General features: G+C 42.1%; 6 protein-coding genes across 6 annotated transcripts; 5 read left to right on the top strand and 1 right to left on the bottom strand.

The window, feature by feature from the left end:
* Positions 1 to 577: 577 nt before the first annotated feature.
* K450DRAFT_228321 (uncharacterized protein) lies at positions 578 to 4,452 on the top strand. Its single transcript, XM_051586900.1, has 9 exons — positions 578 to 791; positions 898 to 1,026; positions 1,102 to 1,556; positions 1,621 to 1,772; positions 1,837 to 2,627; positions 2,713 to 3,546; positions 3,613 to 3,699; positions 3,790 to 3,946; positions 4,013 to 4,452. The coding sequence occupies exons 1-9, from the start codon at positions 668 to 670 to the stop codon at positions 4,143 to 4,145; spliced, it is 2,862 nt and encodes a 953-aa protein (XP_051447309.1). The 5' UTR covers positions 578 to 667; the 3' UTR covers positions 4,146 to 4,452.
* K450DRAFT_228310 (uncharacterized protein) lies at positions 4,295 to 5,440 on the bottom strand. The gene is made up of 5 exons (XM_051586899.1): positions 5,421 to 5,440; positions 5,079 to 5,275; positions 4,733 to 5,008; positions 4,525 to 4,657; positions 4,295 to 4,451 (listed from the first exon to the last, which is right to left on the bottom strand). Exons 2-5 carry the CDS (start codon positions 5,268 to 5,270, stop codon positions 4,441 to 4,443), a joined length of 612 nt encoding a protein of 203 aa, XP_051447308.1. The 5' UTR covers positions 5,271 to 5,275; positions 5,421 to 5,440; the 3' UTR covers positions 4,295 to 4,440.
* An 807-nt stretch (positions 5,441 to 6,247) lies between these two features.
* On the top strand, positions 6,248 to 7,307 carry K450DRAFT_228307 (uncharacterized protein). The gene is made up of 5 exons (XM_051586898.1): positions 6,248 to 6,419; positions 6,503 to 6,623; positions 6,693 to 6,822; positions 6,921 to 6,925; positions 6,988 to 7,307. Exons 1-5 carry the CDS (start codon positions 6,280 to 6,282, stop codon positions 7,102 to 7,104), a joined length of 513 nt encoding a protein of 170 aa, XP_051447307.1. The 5' UTR covers positions 6,248 to 6,279; the 3' UTR covers positions 7,105 to 7,307.
* A 98-nt stretch (positions 7,308 to 7,405) lies between these two features.
* On the top strand, positions 7,406 to 10,104 carry K450DRAFT_228302 (uncharacterized protein). The gene is made up of 8 exons (XM_051586897.1): positions 7,406 to 7,493; positions 7,764 to 7,909; positions 7,981 to 8,263; positions 8,345 to 8,483; positions 8,553 to 8,902; positions 8,985 to 9,106; positions 9,180 to 9,548; positions 9,614 to 10,104. The coding sequence occupies exons 1-8, from the start codon at positions 7,436 to 7,438 to the stop codon at positions 9,740 to 9,742; spliced, it is 1,596 nt and encodes a 531-aa protein (XP_051447306.1). The 5' UTR covers positions 7,406 to 7,435; the 3' UTR covers positions 9,743 to 10,104.
* A 359-nt stretch (positions 10,105 to 10,463) lies between these two features.
* Positions 10,464 to 12,063, top strand: K450DRAFT_269419 (uncharacterized protein; the record flags this gene model as incomplete). The annotated part of the gene is made up of 8 exons (XM_051592924.1): positions 10,464 to 10,654; positions 10,716 to 10,797; positions 10,861 to 11,162; positions 11,235 to 11,325; positions 11,395 to 11,514; positions 11,584 to 11,681; positions 11,744 to 11,926; positions 12,003 to 12,063. The coding sequence occupies 8 exons, from the start codon at positions 10,464 to 10,466 to the stop codon at positions 12,061 to 12,063; spliced, it is 1,128 nt and encodes a 375-aa protein (XP_051447305.1).
* Positions 12,064 to 12,125: 62 nt separating this feature from the next.
* On the top strand, positions 12,126 to 13,362 carry K450DRAFT_228297 (uncharacterized protein). Its single transcript, XM_051586896.1, has 2 exons — positions 12,126 to 12,444; positions 12,643 to 13,362. The coding sequence occupies exons 1-2, from the start codon at positions 12,190 to 12,192 to the stop codon at positions 13,102 to 13,104; spliced, it is 717 nt and encodes a 238-aa protein (XP_051447304.1). The 5' UTR covers positions 12,126 to 12,189; the 3' UTR covers positions 13,105 to 13,362.
* Positions 13,363 to 13,541: the final 179 nt, after the last annotated feature.

The following is a 13,541-nucleotide window of genomic DNA, read 5'->3' as shown; positions in this document are numbered from 1 at the left end:
CCAATGACACACTTGCAAAAATGACTGAGCGTCGGTCGGAAGCTCGTCCTCTCAAAATCTCAGCTGCACTCAATGTGCCCAAGACAATGGTACCGACTGGAGAAAGACAATCAGCTACCCAAAGCTTCCTAATTATTAGGAAGTTCATTTCACACTGTTATCAGAATGATGAAGCCAATCGGGAATTTCTGTAGCAGTTAACAACCCTTGAGCCCACTGCGTAGTGGTAGATATGCACAACGTTTGAGACGGAGTCAAAAACTTGAGAACGCTGAGAATAATATCTTGCCAGCAAAGTTTGGGTCCCATGAACTCCTATTGTACATTAAAAAAGTAGAATAGTTTCATAATACCAGCACTGACTCAATGGCTGGAATCTTTCGTGGCCGTCATTGCCAAGTACATGGCACAGTTTTGACATCTTTGATCTCATACAAGTAACGCAATTACACGTGACAGCGTCTATGAAGATTGATTTTGGGTTTGAATCATTTTTGGCATGGCCAGTGGGGCAAAAAAGCAGTCGACCAGTCAACAGCTAAGCGTCATTTTCGACTTTTCTCTTTGCGTTCTTTCTCTTTTTCAAGCTTGACATTTCCCTTTGTGCAATCACTGAAACCAACGTTGGTCTACATACGATAAGCGTTGTTACCCCTGTATATACGCTATGCCATTTGTTAAAACGGAACCTTCCAACAATGACTCGGAAATGGCAGCGCACATGCCTCCCACTGGATTTACATCGCCTGTGTTCCCCACCCCTCCTTCACCTACTCTAAATAGAGCAAAATGTAAACGTACATTCTTATTGGCAACGGAAGTTGCACATCTCCTCACGTGTGCACATCTGACCTGCTAAAACCGTAACATCTTCTCTCCCATTATTTGTGTCATTAGATGTCGTTGGTGTTTGTGCCATGGATTGCAAAGCAAGATCAAAGCCTATGCGATACATATTGAACCGACTTCTTGCACATGGTGATTTTGAAATCGTTATCTTTGGCGACAAAACGATTTTAGATGAAGGTAATTAGATCCGTCTGCCTTTAGAAATTTCTGTAGGTTTACAAGTCCGACTCATCATCACCCAACCTGCAATAGATATCGAGAAATGGCCGGGGTGTGATTTCTTAATATCATTTTTTTCATCCGGGTTCCCTCTTGAAAAGGCTATACAGTATACCAAGCTTCGTCGACCCTACAGTGTCAATTCGCTACCGATGCAGCATCTGCTTTGGGACCGTCGTATTGTCCTGACCATTTTGAATAAGATTGGTGTTCCTACCCCCTATAGACTTGCTGTCTCTCGAGATGGAGGCCCAACCATTGAACCTGAAGCCGCAAAGGCCTTTAAGCGAAGAAATGGAATGGACTTGGAACAATTGATAAAGGATACATATTCCGGCGAGCTTGATCTAGAAATACTCGAAGACGGAATTCGAGTTAATGGTGAAACGTTGAGCAAACCTTATGTTGAGAAGCCTGTAGACGGCGAAAATCACAATATCAACATCTATTTCAGCGGTGGCGAAGGCGGTCGTAGACTGTTTCGAAAAGTAGGTGGTCATGAGCAGTGAAGCGTTGCATTTGTCAGTCAGCTCAATCTTTGTCTACTCATAGGTTGGAAACAAATCAAGTGAATACGACAAAGACCTAAACCGTCCTCGAGATGAAGGTTCCTATATTTATGAACAGTTCATGAATGTCGATAACGCAGAAGATGTTAAAGTTTATACTGTCGGCCCGAACTATACACACGCTGAAACTCGCAAGTATGTATCCTCTGGTCACCTTTTGGGCAAATCTGCAATCTTATATTGAGTCATCGTTTCACAGATCACCTGTAGTAGATGGACATGTTAAACGAAACACGGATGGAAAAGAAATTCGCTATTGTGTTGAGCTCACTCCTGAGGAAAAAGAGATGGCGCGCAAGTTATCGGCCGCCTTTGGACAAACCATATGTGGGTTTGACTTGCTCCGAGTCAACGGCAAATCATATGTCATCGATGTCAATGGTTGGTCATTTGTGAAAGGAAGCGAATCATACTACGATAATTGCGCTCGAATTCTGAGTGATGCATTCAAGAGATCTGTGCGTCGAAGAAATTCCATCATCGATATTCCTCCGGAGATATCTCCAGAGCACTCCTGGCGACTTAAAGGATTTGTAGCCGTCTTGAGGCACGCCGATCGAACCCCAAAGCAAAAATTCAAAATCTATGTTACATCAAAACCATTTGTGGATCTTTTGCAAGGCAGTGAGAAAGAAGTAGTGTTTCGCCAAAAACATCAACTTGCTGAATTCCAAAGCGCCACCGTCATTGCCAAAAATGAACTGCTGGAAGACGAGGAGAAGCTGGACAACATTCTTGAAATTCTGAACAAGAAAAGTGAAATGCCTGGAACCAAAGTTCAACTCAAACCGTATTTTGAAATGGAGTCAGGCAATCTGGTCAAAATTCAGCTTATCGTGAAGTGGGGTGGTGAATTCACTCATGCTGGTCTACATCAGGCTCGAGATTTTGGGAACAATTTGAGAAAGGATATGATAATCATGAATCGAAATTTACTCCAAAACAACGTCAAGATCTATAGTAGTTCAGAACGTCGAGTAAGAGCCACTGGTATGTCAAACAAAGCTATTTCTAAAATTGGTTTTTTTTTTACCCTCTCAGTTCTCACCTCTTATCTTACGAAAAAAAATTACAGCGGACGTTTTTGCCAGGTCCTTCTTAGGTGGTGTAGATGATTTGGAAGGCATCATTACTGAGAGCAAAGTTCTCCTGGACGATAGCAATGCTGCAAAAGAGCAATGCGACAGAGTCAAGATCAAGTTGAAGGAAGCGTTGTCCTCAGTCCCGGACTCTACGGCAGGCACAAGCGATCAACAATCACGGAAGTCACAAGCAAGCCATCCTGGCGTGATTGCTAAAGAGATTGTCAGCCTCATGCGTCAGCTCAGGCAGATCATGCGCAACAATTTTGCATCCATGGATATTGAATCGATTCAGCGTCGATGGTGCTGCCACGAATCACCTGCCTTGTTTAAGGAACGATGGGAGCGCCATTTCAAAGACTTTTGCTTCGATGACGATACTGATGACATTGAAAGTAACTCGAGCGCAAGTGAAATCGACCGAGAAGAACAAAACGTGAAGTTATTCGCACCATCCAAAATACCAGAATTGTATGATACCTTGAAGTACGATGCCTTACATAATCGAGCTTTTATGACGACTATCTTTGTGGACCAAGATACCATACCACCGCCAAGGAAAAGCGACGTTTCTGATACCTACTCAAGAGCATCAACCGAATCCAACTTGTGGAAAGTTGATGATGGATTGCAAGACTTGAAGAGGCTGTACCACTGCGTGAGGATACTCTTCGACTTCATTGCACCACAGGAATTTGGTATGACTGACGAAGAGCAAAGAGAAATTGGTATGCTCATCAGTTTACCATTAATGAAGAAGATAATGAAAGATCTGGAGGAAATCAAGGCACTCGATGACCCTCGAACTAGGTTGTACTTTACCAAAGGTTAGTGAACAATTTAAAATACGACATGTCCGATGACAATATCACTGATATGCTTGCGATTGTTAGAGTCACACGTGCATACCCTGCTGAATTTGATATTCCAGACAGGTATACCCACCAAAACTCCTCGTTCAATGCTACCTGAACTTGATTGTAAGTCGACGCTTTCGCCGGATAACCATTCTCCGTTTCATTAAACCTCACAGCCATATACTAACCGTCCTTTTGTACGCAAAAATGCAGACTTAACTCAAATCACATTTGAGCTGTATGAGCGACAGCTGTCATCTACAGAAAAGGAGCATTCTCTTCGAATTGGGTTTAGTCCTGGAGCTCACTATGACAGTGTCCTAGATTTGCAAATGGACGCTGAGCACTGTTTGAAGACCGCACCCAGAAGGTAACATAATCTATACTACCCGTGTTTGAAACGACCAAATTACAATGTTATAACATGATTTCTTAGAACATTGGTGGGTCATCTCCCCCTGGAAGAAATACTGAATCGTAGCTGGAGTTGCATTAAGCAACCAGACACGGACGAAATCGAGCGTCAAATAGAAGAATGCAAGTTCTACTACGCTCAAGAAGATGATTAAATTATAGAGAAAAAAAAATCCCATCCCAAAACAACTAATATCTTGTTTTTTTTACTGCTCCTTCCATACATGCATTCCATCTCACTGTACTGTTGTTCATCATTTATAGAAAATACATGTCTGTTACTCTTCAATTAGAACTCACTATGTTTGTATAGAGGATTTAGATTTTTATTTTTAATCCAAGACAATTGGAAAAATTGACAAGTGAGCACAAGTCGACATGCAAGAGAGTATTTGTGATAGATACAAATACCGCCTTGCCTGATGATACATGCTCGCGAAAACGGTTTCTTTAACGGTTGGCTAATGAAAGGAAGAGAGTTGAGTATTGACGATGATGGTATGCATAATAACAGAGATAGCAAAGATGACTTACACTTGGCAACACGCTCAAGCTCGTCCTTCTTCTTGATGGCATAAGAGTTGGAGGAACCCTTGGCGGCGTTGATAAGCTCATCAGCAAGGCACTCAGCAATGGTCTTGACATTGCGGAAAGCAGACTCGCGAGTCTAGATAAGAGAGCACACACAAAGGTTAAGTCATCACACTATGAGTGGTACTATGATATTACTGGATGTACTTACACCAGTGGTCAACAAGGAGATAGCCTGGTTGACACGTCGAAGAGGAGAAACATCAACAGCCTGGCGACGGACAGTACCAGCGGAACCGATACGGGTGGAATCTTCACGGGGTCCGGTGTTGATGATAGCATCGACAAGAACTTGAACGGGGTTCTGGTCGGTGAGAAGGTTGATGATCTCAAAAGCGTGCTGGACAATGCGAGCAGCCATAAGCTTCTTTCCGTTGTTGCGACCGTGCATCATAAGAGAGTTGGTGAGACGCTCAACAATGGGGCACTATACCATACAAAACGTTAGGACATTCTCAAGCCAGGAAACTAGAATCAAACGTAATTTTTTTTTTTACCTGAGCCTTGCGGAAACGCTTGGAGGCGAAACGGCCAGCAGTGTGGGGGACAAAGATGTGCTGACGGATTTGGATGTAATCCTGGAGAGAGATGTCCTTGACTTCGACATCCTCGTAGGACCACTTGTTGAAGAGCTTGCGAGAGCCATCGGCGCTGGCGGCAATGTCAGCGGGCAAATTGAGAGCAGCCATTTTCGCTGAAATTGACAAAATGGATTCTCGAGTCAGTGAAAAAAATTCAATCGAAAGATTCTAAGTAGTGTCGATGGATGTGCTGATGTGGTTGCTGGATGCGTTGTCTATATCTGTTGTACGGGGTAGATGGATGGATGGATTTTTTACCTTAACAAAAGAGGGTTTTCATCTAGTTCCATTGCTCAGTGCCTCTTCAGACCTCGATTTCCGCACACCGATGTTCACGTGATCTGACCTACCCATTTGGTGCCCAACTTAATTTTTCTTACCTGGCCATGGTAGCTAACAAAAAAACCACAAGTTGCAAGCAAGTAAGCAATACAAGAGTAATGATTATTTGCATACAATATCTACATTTATCACCTTCAGTTTGGATCGTTTGGCTCTATGAACATTTCCTTACGTTCCTTCCCTTTCAATATAAAGCTCTACAGTATCAATGGTAGGACCTGCTACATACGCCTGCATTCTCAGATTATGGACCAACCCCTTTATATTATACATGATTGTAAAATCTCTAAAATATTGTCCCATTCAATGTCTGGTCTTTCATGTTTCGGTCAGATATAGAGATTTCTGGTTACTGATTTAAACTGTTTATGTCCTCTGTTATCCGGATAAACTGGAAGCTAATTGGTATACCAGAATTTGGTTATGTGGTATAAATATCTATCATAGATCCATTGCATCGTAGATATTCCGTGTCGAGAAGAATGAGAGGCACCAGGACATGCTTAAACTCATCTACCGCTAGCAAAGGAAATGTAGTTTATGCATTTGTTGATTATTAACTCGCATGATCTAGTGTTAGCTTCATATTGCAATCATGCCTTCTTCTTGTCCCCTCTTCGGTGGAATATTAACTTTGGCTCACCCATGGTCAGTCACATTATGGCAAAGTTCATGATGATTGGACCAGGCGGACTTTTATTTAAAAGGTGTAAATTGTCGCACATGACGTGCTCCTCGGTTGACCTTATCACTGTTACCCGTACTCTAAACGACCATGCGTTCCATTCTTCTACTATCATTGTTTGCAGCTGCTGCTAATGCAGCGGTCCTTCCTGCATTCCGAGTTCAAGAAATTGGTCAAACTTTGTCGACCGATTTGATTACCAATTGCGGTGACGAACATGACATTTTGAGGTAAGCCAGCCAAACTTGACGTTGGAAAGGTACTGCGAGACTTATACATATAATCCTGATTTTTTATAACCTACAACGTACAGTATCGATTATATCAATTTGACACCCGATCCTCCGGTCAAGGGTCAGCCTCTCGATATCGAATTCAAGGGCTGGTTAAGTGAGCAAGTTGAAAATGGATCTTACATCGATTTGACGGTTAAAGTAAGGAAGGGGAAAGTCATCATGCGTACAAGTCGAAACAATAGTCTGACGTTGACTTGCTTTTCTTAGTTTGGAGTTGTTAAACTTCTACAAAAGCGTCTCGATTTGTGCGATCAAGCTAAGGAGATCGATACTCAGTGCCCTATTGCTGCCGGAGAGTTTACCTTCACTAAATCCGTTGATCTTCCTAATGAGATTCGTAAGTACCATGTTCCCGCTCTATTCAACTTTTTAGAAATGTTTCTCGAGCTAATGATATGCCATCTATCCTACTTGCTGGATCGGAATCTTGTATAGCCGGGGTAAGTGTCACTTGCGCGGTTGATATTTATGGTATAAACTTACTGACCGTCCTCTTTCATAGGGAAAATACACTGTAAATGCAAAGATTATGACCCCAGATGAACGACAGATTACTTGCTTGAACGGTGTTACTACCTTCCCTCGTCAAAGGATTAGTTTTGCTGGATTGTTCGATTAAATCAGCCCACTTCACAGCCTCGAATTGACGGTTTTTACCCAAAGAGGTGTATAACTTTTTGCTCTTATCAGAAGACATATAGTGCCAGCTTTCTTTTTACTTTTTAAATTTTATTGTATTATTTTTATGTTTGTTTTGAGAGTTATCCCGTTTCACAACCCCATAAACTTGAATGAAAGAAAGGCTCTTTTTTGATTGTTTTGAATCCATTTTTCCCAAAACGAGACATGCCCTAGATCACGTGATTTTTGTTGTGTGTGTAGGTCTGAAACCGAAAGACCTTCCATTCAACATTGCTAATCTTTTCATCTGAAGGGTCCCGAAAACACCGATGAGTCTGACCAGCGAGGAGATCAATTACCTTGTGTTTCGATACTTACAAGAATCCGGTACGTAGTTACTTGATTCTTCTAGATGAAGACGATTTCTAGCTTTGATTCCTGTCACATTACTTGTTGCGCATTCTCTACTCGAACCGATGATTCCAAAAATGCAACATTACTATTTCAACACGAACGCGCGCGAAAACATACCAGCACTGCTGTCTTCTCAACGTTAGATTACTCTCACTGCAACAAATCCCCGTTTTCTTCATCTTGATCACGCTTTCGTTTACGGATATTAATATTTTCCTCCGTTTTCAAAATACTCCATACTAGGTTTTCGGTATTCATCGTATACCTTTCAACATGAAAGCCAAATACACAAATCAGAATATCGGAATGCAAACATTCAACCTGGAGCACTTATCGATGTGCTTCACAAAGGCTTGCAGTACATGGATATTGAAACGCACTTGGATGAGGTACATTAGCCTTCGTTTTTGCCTGCACTACTGCCATGTTCCATAAAACGCTGACTAACTCGCCGAAATAGGATGGGAATGAAATAGAATGCGATGTACCAATGACTTTGTTAGGTCCACATCGATGCGAAGTATCGAAAAAAGGCGGCCACAAGCGTGCAGAATCTGTTTCCAGCGCCATTGCTACTGGATACAAGCGGGAACGAAAAGAGGACAAAAAAAATCAAAAGGATAGAGAAAAGCGCGCCCGCAAAGATAACCCACAAAGTCCCTCTGCTGGCCAGAGCCTTGTGAATGGACAGGAAACCACGACAAATGGCAATGACTACAAAGAAGAAGGCGAAGGCGATGATGGTAAGAGCCTACATTACCTTATTACTGGGATGTAAATTTTCAGAAGAAAATTTGCTCACACAATTCCATTGCACTTCACAGTTGTTATGGCCGATGCCGACCAGCAAACCAGCAGTGTCATAGAGATTGCAAGTAATGAGGCGCTGATTTTAAAGGGACATCAAAATGAAGTTTTCTCTTGTGCATGGAATCCACAAATACCTTTAATGGTAGCGTCAGGGTGGGTTTTTTTCTTGTTTTCTTTTTAAGCCGCACAACGCATTAGACCAACTCATTTCTCGTTTTCCAGATCTGGAGACGCAACCGCCCGTTTATGGCAGGTGCCTGCTGAAGGTGATGAAGTACCAGAACCCATCGTACTTAACCACTTGCCAAACCTCAATGATAACAAAGATGTGACAACTCTGGACTGGAATCCTTCCGGAACACTACTCGCAACTGGCTCTTATGATGGACAGGCGAGGATATGGACTCCACGTGGCGAATTACGATGCGTTATGACCCAACATCGTGGGCCCATCTTTTCTCTCAAATGGAACAAGAAGGGTGATTTGTTGTTGAGCGGTAGTGCTGATAACACTACTGTTGTATGGAATCCAGAGACTGGTGATATGAAACAACAATTTGAGCTGCACAAATGTAAGTTAGCGAAATAGACATCAGCTGATGCGCTTGAAAAAACTGCATTTGGACATTTGTTCTCACCATGTGTTTGTTATAGTGGCAATTTTAGACGTCGACTGGATGGACGATACAACCTTTGCCTCATGTTCTACCGACCAAACTATTCGACTTTGTAAGGTTGGTTCTACCAAGCCTTTAAGAACATGGCATGGGCATGAGGTAAGTCATTGTAAAAAACATATATCATGATCAGCCAGTGTTCCTAAGAATATATATTTACTTTCCACTTTAGGACGAGGTAAACGCTGTTAGATGGGACCCAACCGGAGAATGGCTTGCCTCTTGCTCTGATGACACAACAGCCAAAATCTGGTCACCAGATTCAGACCAGTGTGTCCAAGAAATAAGAGGCCACGAACTACAAATCTACACACTTCAATGGGCACCGTACTTTGAACGTAGTGGACCCGACGCTTCACCGCGTATACTTGCCACTGGTTCGTTTGATGCCACCATCAGAATTTGGGATGCTCTACGAGGAACCTGTCTGCATGTCCTCAAAAACCATACGGAAGCTGTATACTCTATATCATTTAGTCCAGATGCACGTCTGTTATGTTCTGGTAGCTTTGATGAAATGCTCAATATTTGGGATGCCAAGGTAAGACTTTAGAAGGCTAACATGACCGCTGCGTAATTCACGTACTAACTGTTCTTATTATGTAGAAGGGAACTCTTCTCAAGACGTACAAGGGCAATGGAGGAATATTTGAGGTGCACTTTAACAAAACTGGTGAAAAGCTCGCAGCTTGTACCTCCAGCAAACAAGTTGTCATTTTGGATATGAAATCATGAAATTAGCCCACGCAATTGCATTTTCTGTTACCATTCTGCATACTATCCACGATCATTGTGTCCATAGGAAAAAAAAACAGACCTCTCTATCTTCCCTCACTCCACTACAACTGGCGCCTCCCGAGTTAGCGGGTTTACACTTCCTTCTTCTAGACGTCATTCGCCTTTAATTCTATCAATTATCTGAGTGTTGACTCGTTTGCATTGCTGTCTTGGTTTTGTTGTTGTAGTTGTACTTTGTAGTAATCTTTTCTCAAATTTTTTCTCTCCATCTTGTCCCTAATATTCGTATATTCATTTTGACCACGACAACTTTTTTCAGGCATTTATCCTATAAAACCAAAAAAAAAAAAAAAAGGAAAGCTGAATTATCCGTATGTGGGAATAGAAAATTTCGGAAATTACCATGGCAGTAAAACATCAACCTGCAAAGATTAAAATTTGGCCATACCGTTGGCCAGGATGCTATCTCAACTGCGATGCAATCGTGCCACTACAGAACAGGTGCTATCATCTTTGAAGATACATAACAATAGCCTTAACAAACGGCATCAACTCACCTCGCTTTTGTAGCAACCCTTATCCGGTGTTGCAATATACACCTTTTTGTTTTTGTTGAAAATTAAAAGGGGTAGGGAAATGTATTTCATTTAGCTCCTTTTATGAGAGCGCTTTTATTCACGACATCCTACGACCATGTTCTCTCTCTCATCTATTCAAAATGACCTTGATAGAGAATACCAGCACAGAAGTTCTCGGAGACAGTTCTAAAAGAATATTACTGGATATAATCGGCCAACTGACATCTGGTATGGAACTAGGCAGAATTTCGCTGCCTGTATTCATTCTTGAGCCCCTCAGCATGTTGGAGAGGATTACAAACTTTAGTGCACATCCAAACTTACTACTAGAGTAAGCTTTAATGCGTTTCATACATCATATCTGAAGAAAAATACCAATTATTTGCTTGTAGAGCTATTGATGATGACGACCCGGAGTCCAGATTTATTTCGGTAGTTCGGTACTTTTTATCAGGTTGGCACATCAAAGCTAAGGTAGTTACCATTTCCCTTGAGATTTGTCGTCTAATCTCCGTTATTGACTAACAATGTTCTCAGGGAGTGAAAAAACCATACAATCCTGTACTTGGAGAGATTTTCCGCTGTCAGTACAAATTTGATGATGGAAGCAAAGGGTATTATTTTGCAGAGCAGGTGTCGCATCATCCGCCGATTTCAACCTACTTCTTCGCCAATCCACAAAAAGGACTCGTTATACAAGGAGACTTACGGCCGAAGAGTCGATTTCTGGGCAATAGTGCTGCAACACTGATGCATGGTTCCACTCGCATTAATATGCTTTCCAGGAACAGCGAGACATACGAGATTACATTTCCCAACGCTTATGCCAAGGGTATTCTGTACGTAGACATGCATATACTGTCGTTTGGCGTTTTAGAGATATATATTTATTTTTAATTGCCTCTTAAAAGGATCGGAACGATGCACTTTGAGATTGGGGGTCACTCAACCGTTCAATGTAAAGAATCTGATCTTGTTTGCTACCTTGACTTTAAGACGACAGTAAGCCTTTCATTATTGCTATCGACACTTCATAGGACGACAGGTAGAATATCTTACCATTCATATTAGGGCATTTTCCATTCCCACATGAATCGTGTACATGGTCACATCAAGCGACTATCTACTGGTCAAACACTGTATGAAATCACTGGCGGCTGGGATGACAAGTTGTATATTAAAAATACGCAGGTACATCCTTTGTCAACATTTTATATTTTCCTCGGCCGTTTATGTACCTCCCTGACATACATCCTGCAGGACAAAGAGGAGAAGTTGTTGCTGGATGTGAATGTGCTACACAGACACGAACTAATTGTCGAACCCGAAGAACGACAAGAGCTAAATGAATCCCGACGGTAAGCAATTTCCTATTTCGCTATGAGATTTTGCAATATTAATAATTCTCATCCCCTACCAGCTGCTGGAGCCTTGTGACTCAAGCTCTGAATGCCGGAGACATGGAAACCGCGACGCAGGAAAAATGCAATATCGAGGAAAGGCAACGTCAAGAAGGCGATTTACGGGAACAGAACAAAAAAACGTGGTCACCAAAGTACTTTGACTTACAGAATGACATATACACCCTCAAGTGCTACTCAAGGTAAGAAAAAAAGAGAACAGAGGTGGTTGAAAAACATGTGCATTTTTTTTAAACATTGGTATTTTTTTTTCTCAAGTTTAAATATGAATAATGCCTTAGAAGCTGAAAGCATGATTGAGAACACTCTATTTCAGTGATTAAGTGCGGAGAAGTACGGGCGGATGAAGTGTCTGACTCAACTCTTTTTTTTTTCCTTGTCGTAAACAAACTTGAAAAAAATAAAAATTCACAGTCCCAAACTCACATCTCTTACCCCCAACATAATGTCTGCCATCACCTTAATCAAGACTGCTGCCATCAGCTCTGCCCGCTTCACCGCTGTTCAAAAGGCCACCCCTGCTCTATCTTGGGCCGCCATCTCACGCCGAGCCTATGCAACAGACAAGGGTGAGGGTTCCACTGAAACTCCTAAGCAAGCCACCACGGAAGAATCCACCGAGAAGGCCACTGGTGGTAAGACTGCTGAAGAACTTACTGCTGCTTTGGCAGAGAAGGAGAAAAAGCTTGCTGAAATTCAGGTAATTACTGACGGGTTTGAAATGGAAGATGAACAGGGTCAATTTGCTGTTGACATGTGGACAAATGGTAGCCGTTTCAGGTGCTAGGCGGTTTTGTCCAAGTGTCGAAGAGGAGAAATTGCCTTGGCTGATAGCGCTTGTTCATCTATTGCTTAGTCAAATGTACCAACACTAATATCTCCCCTTTTCTATCCACAGGATGCTTACTTGCGCTGCTTAGCTGACCAAGAGAACCTTCGTGTTCGCACCCGCAAGGAAATCACACAGACTCAAGATTTCGCTATTCAGAAATTCGCCAAAGATTTGCTCGATACTGTTGATATTTTGGGTATGGCTTTGCAATCTGTGCCTGAGGGTCTCCGAAACAAGGAGGAGGCTGCTAAGCAAGATCTTGAGAAGCTTGCCGATCAATTGAGCAACCTTTACACTGGTGTTTCTATGACCGAGTCGGAATTGTTGAAGGCCTTGAAGCGACATGGTGTTGAGCGTTATAACCCAGAAGGTGAAGTTTTCGACCCCAACAAGCACCAAGCTCTTTTCCAGGCACCTATGCCTGACAAGGAAGCTGGTACTGTCTTCTCTGTCCAAAAATTCGGCTTCATGATCAAGGACCGTGTCTTGAGACCCGCACAGGTTGGCGTGGTTTCCGACCAACAGTAACTCCTCAATCCACCCCATGTCCATATCAAGTTCTAATAACTCACTCGAAATATCTCCTCCCCCCCTTCCCTGTTCAAATTCCTCTCTTCTTGTTGCCCTTTTGCTAATTATACTTTGCAAATATTGTATAGAAGTTTGTTGTTTTTATAGAAATTTTGTGCAACTGCTGGCATATTCCAATGGTTGGTGAATGCAAAATACCAAAGATCTTACACTAAAGAAAAAGAGAAAACAAACATTCACCTTTAATGTACCATGAAAATGTCTTTTGCTGGTTTTTTTTTCTTTTGTAGCGATGTGAAAATCGTAAGCGCTTAAAGTAACAGTCAATGTAGCAGGCAGGTTTGGTTCGTATGTCTATTTGGATGATGGTGTATTTCTTTATAGATCGGAAGAAAAATTATTTACAATAATGTACAGAGCGTATCCTGAAATCA

This window comes from Umbelopsis ramanniana (genome assembly GCF_025399195.1).
Source record: "Umbelopsis ramanniana AG unplaced genomic scaffold K450scaffold_10, whole genome shotgun sequence".
Taxonomy (NCBI): domain Eukaryota; kingdom Fungi; phylum Mucoromycota; class Umbelopsidomycetes; order Umbelopsidales; family Umbelopsidaceae; genus Umbelopsis; species Umbelopsis ramanniana.
This window is presented reverse-complemented; position numbering and strand designations above follow the sequence as displayed.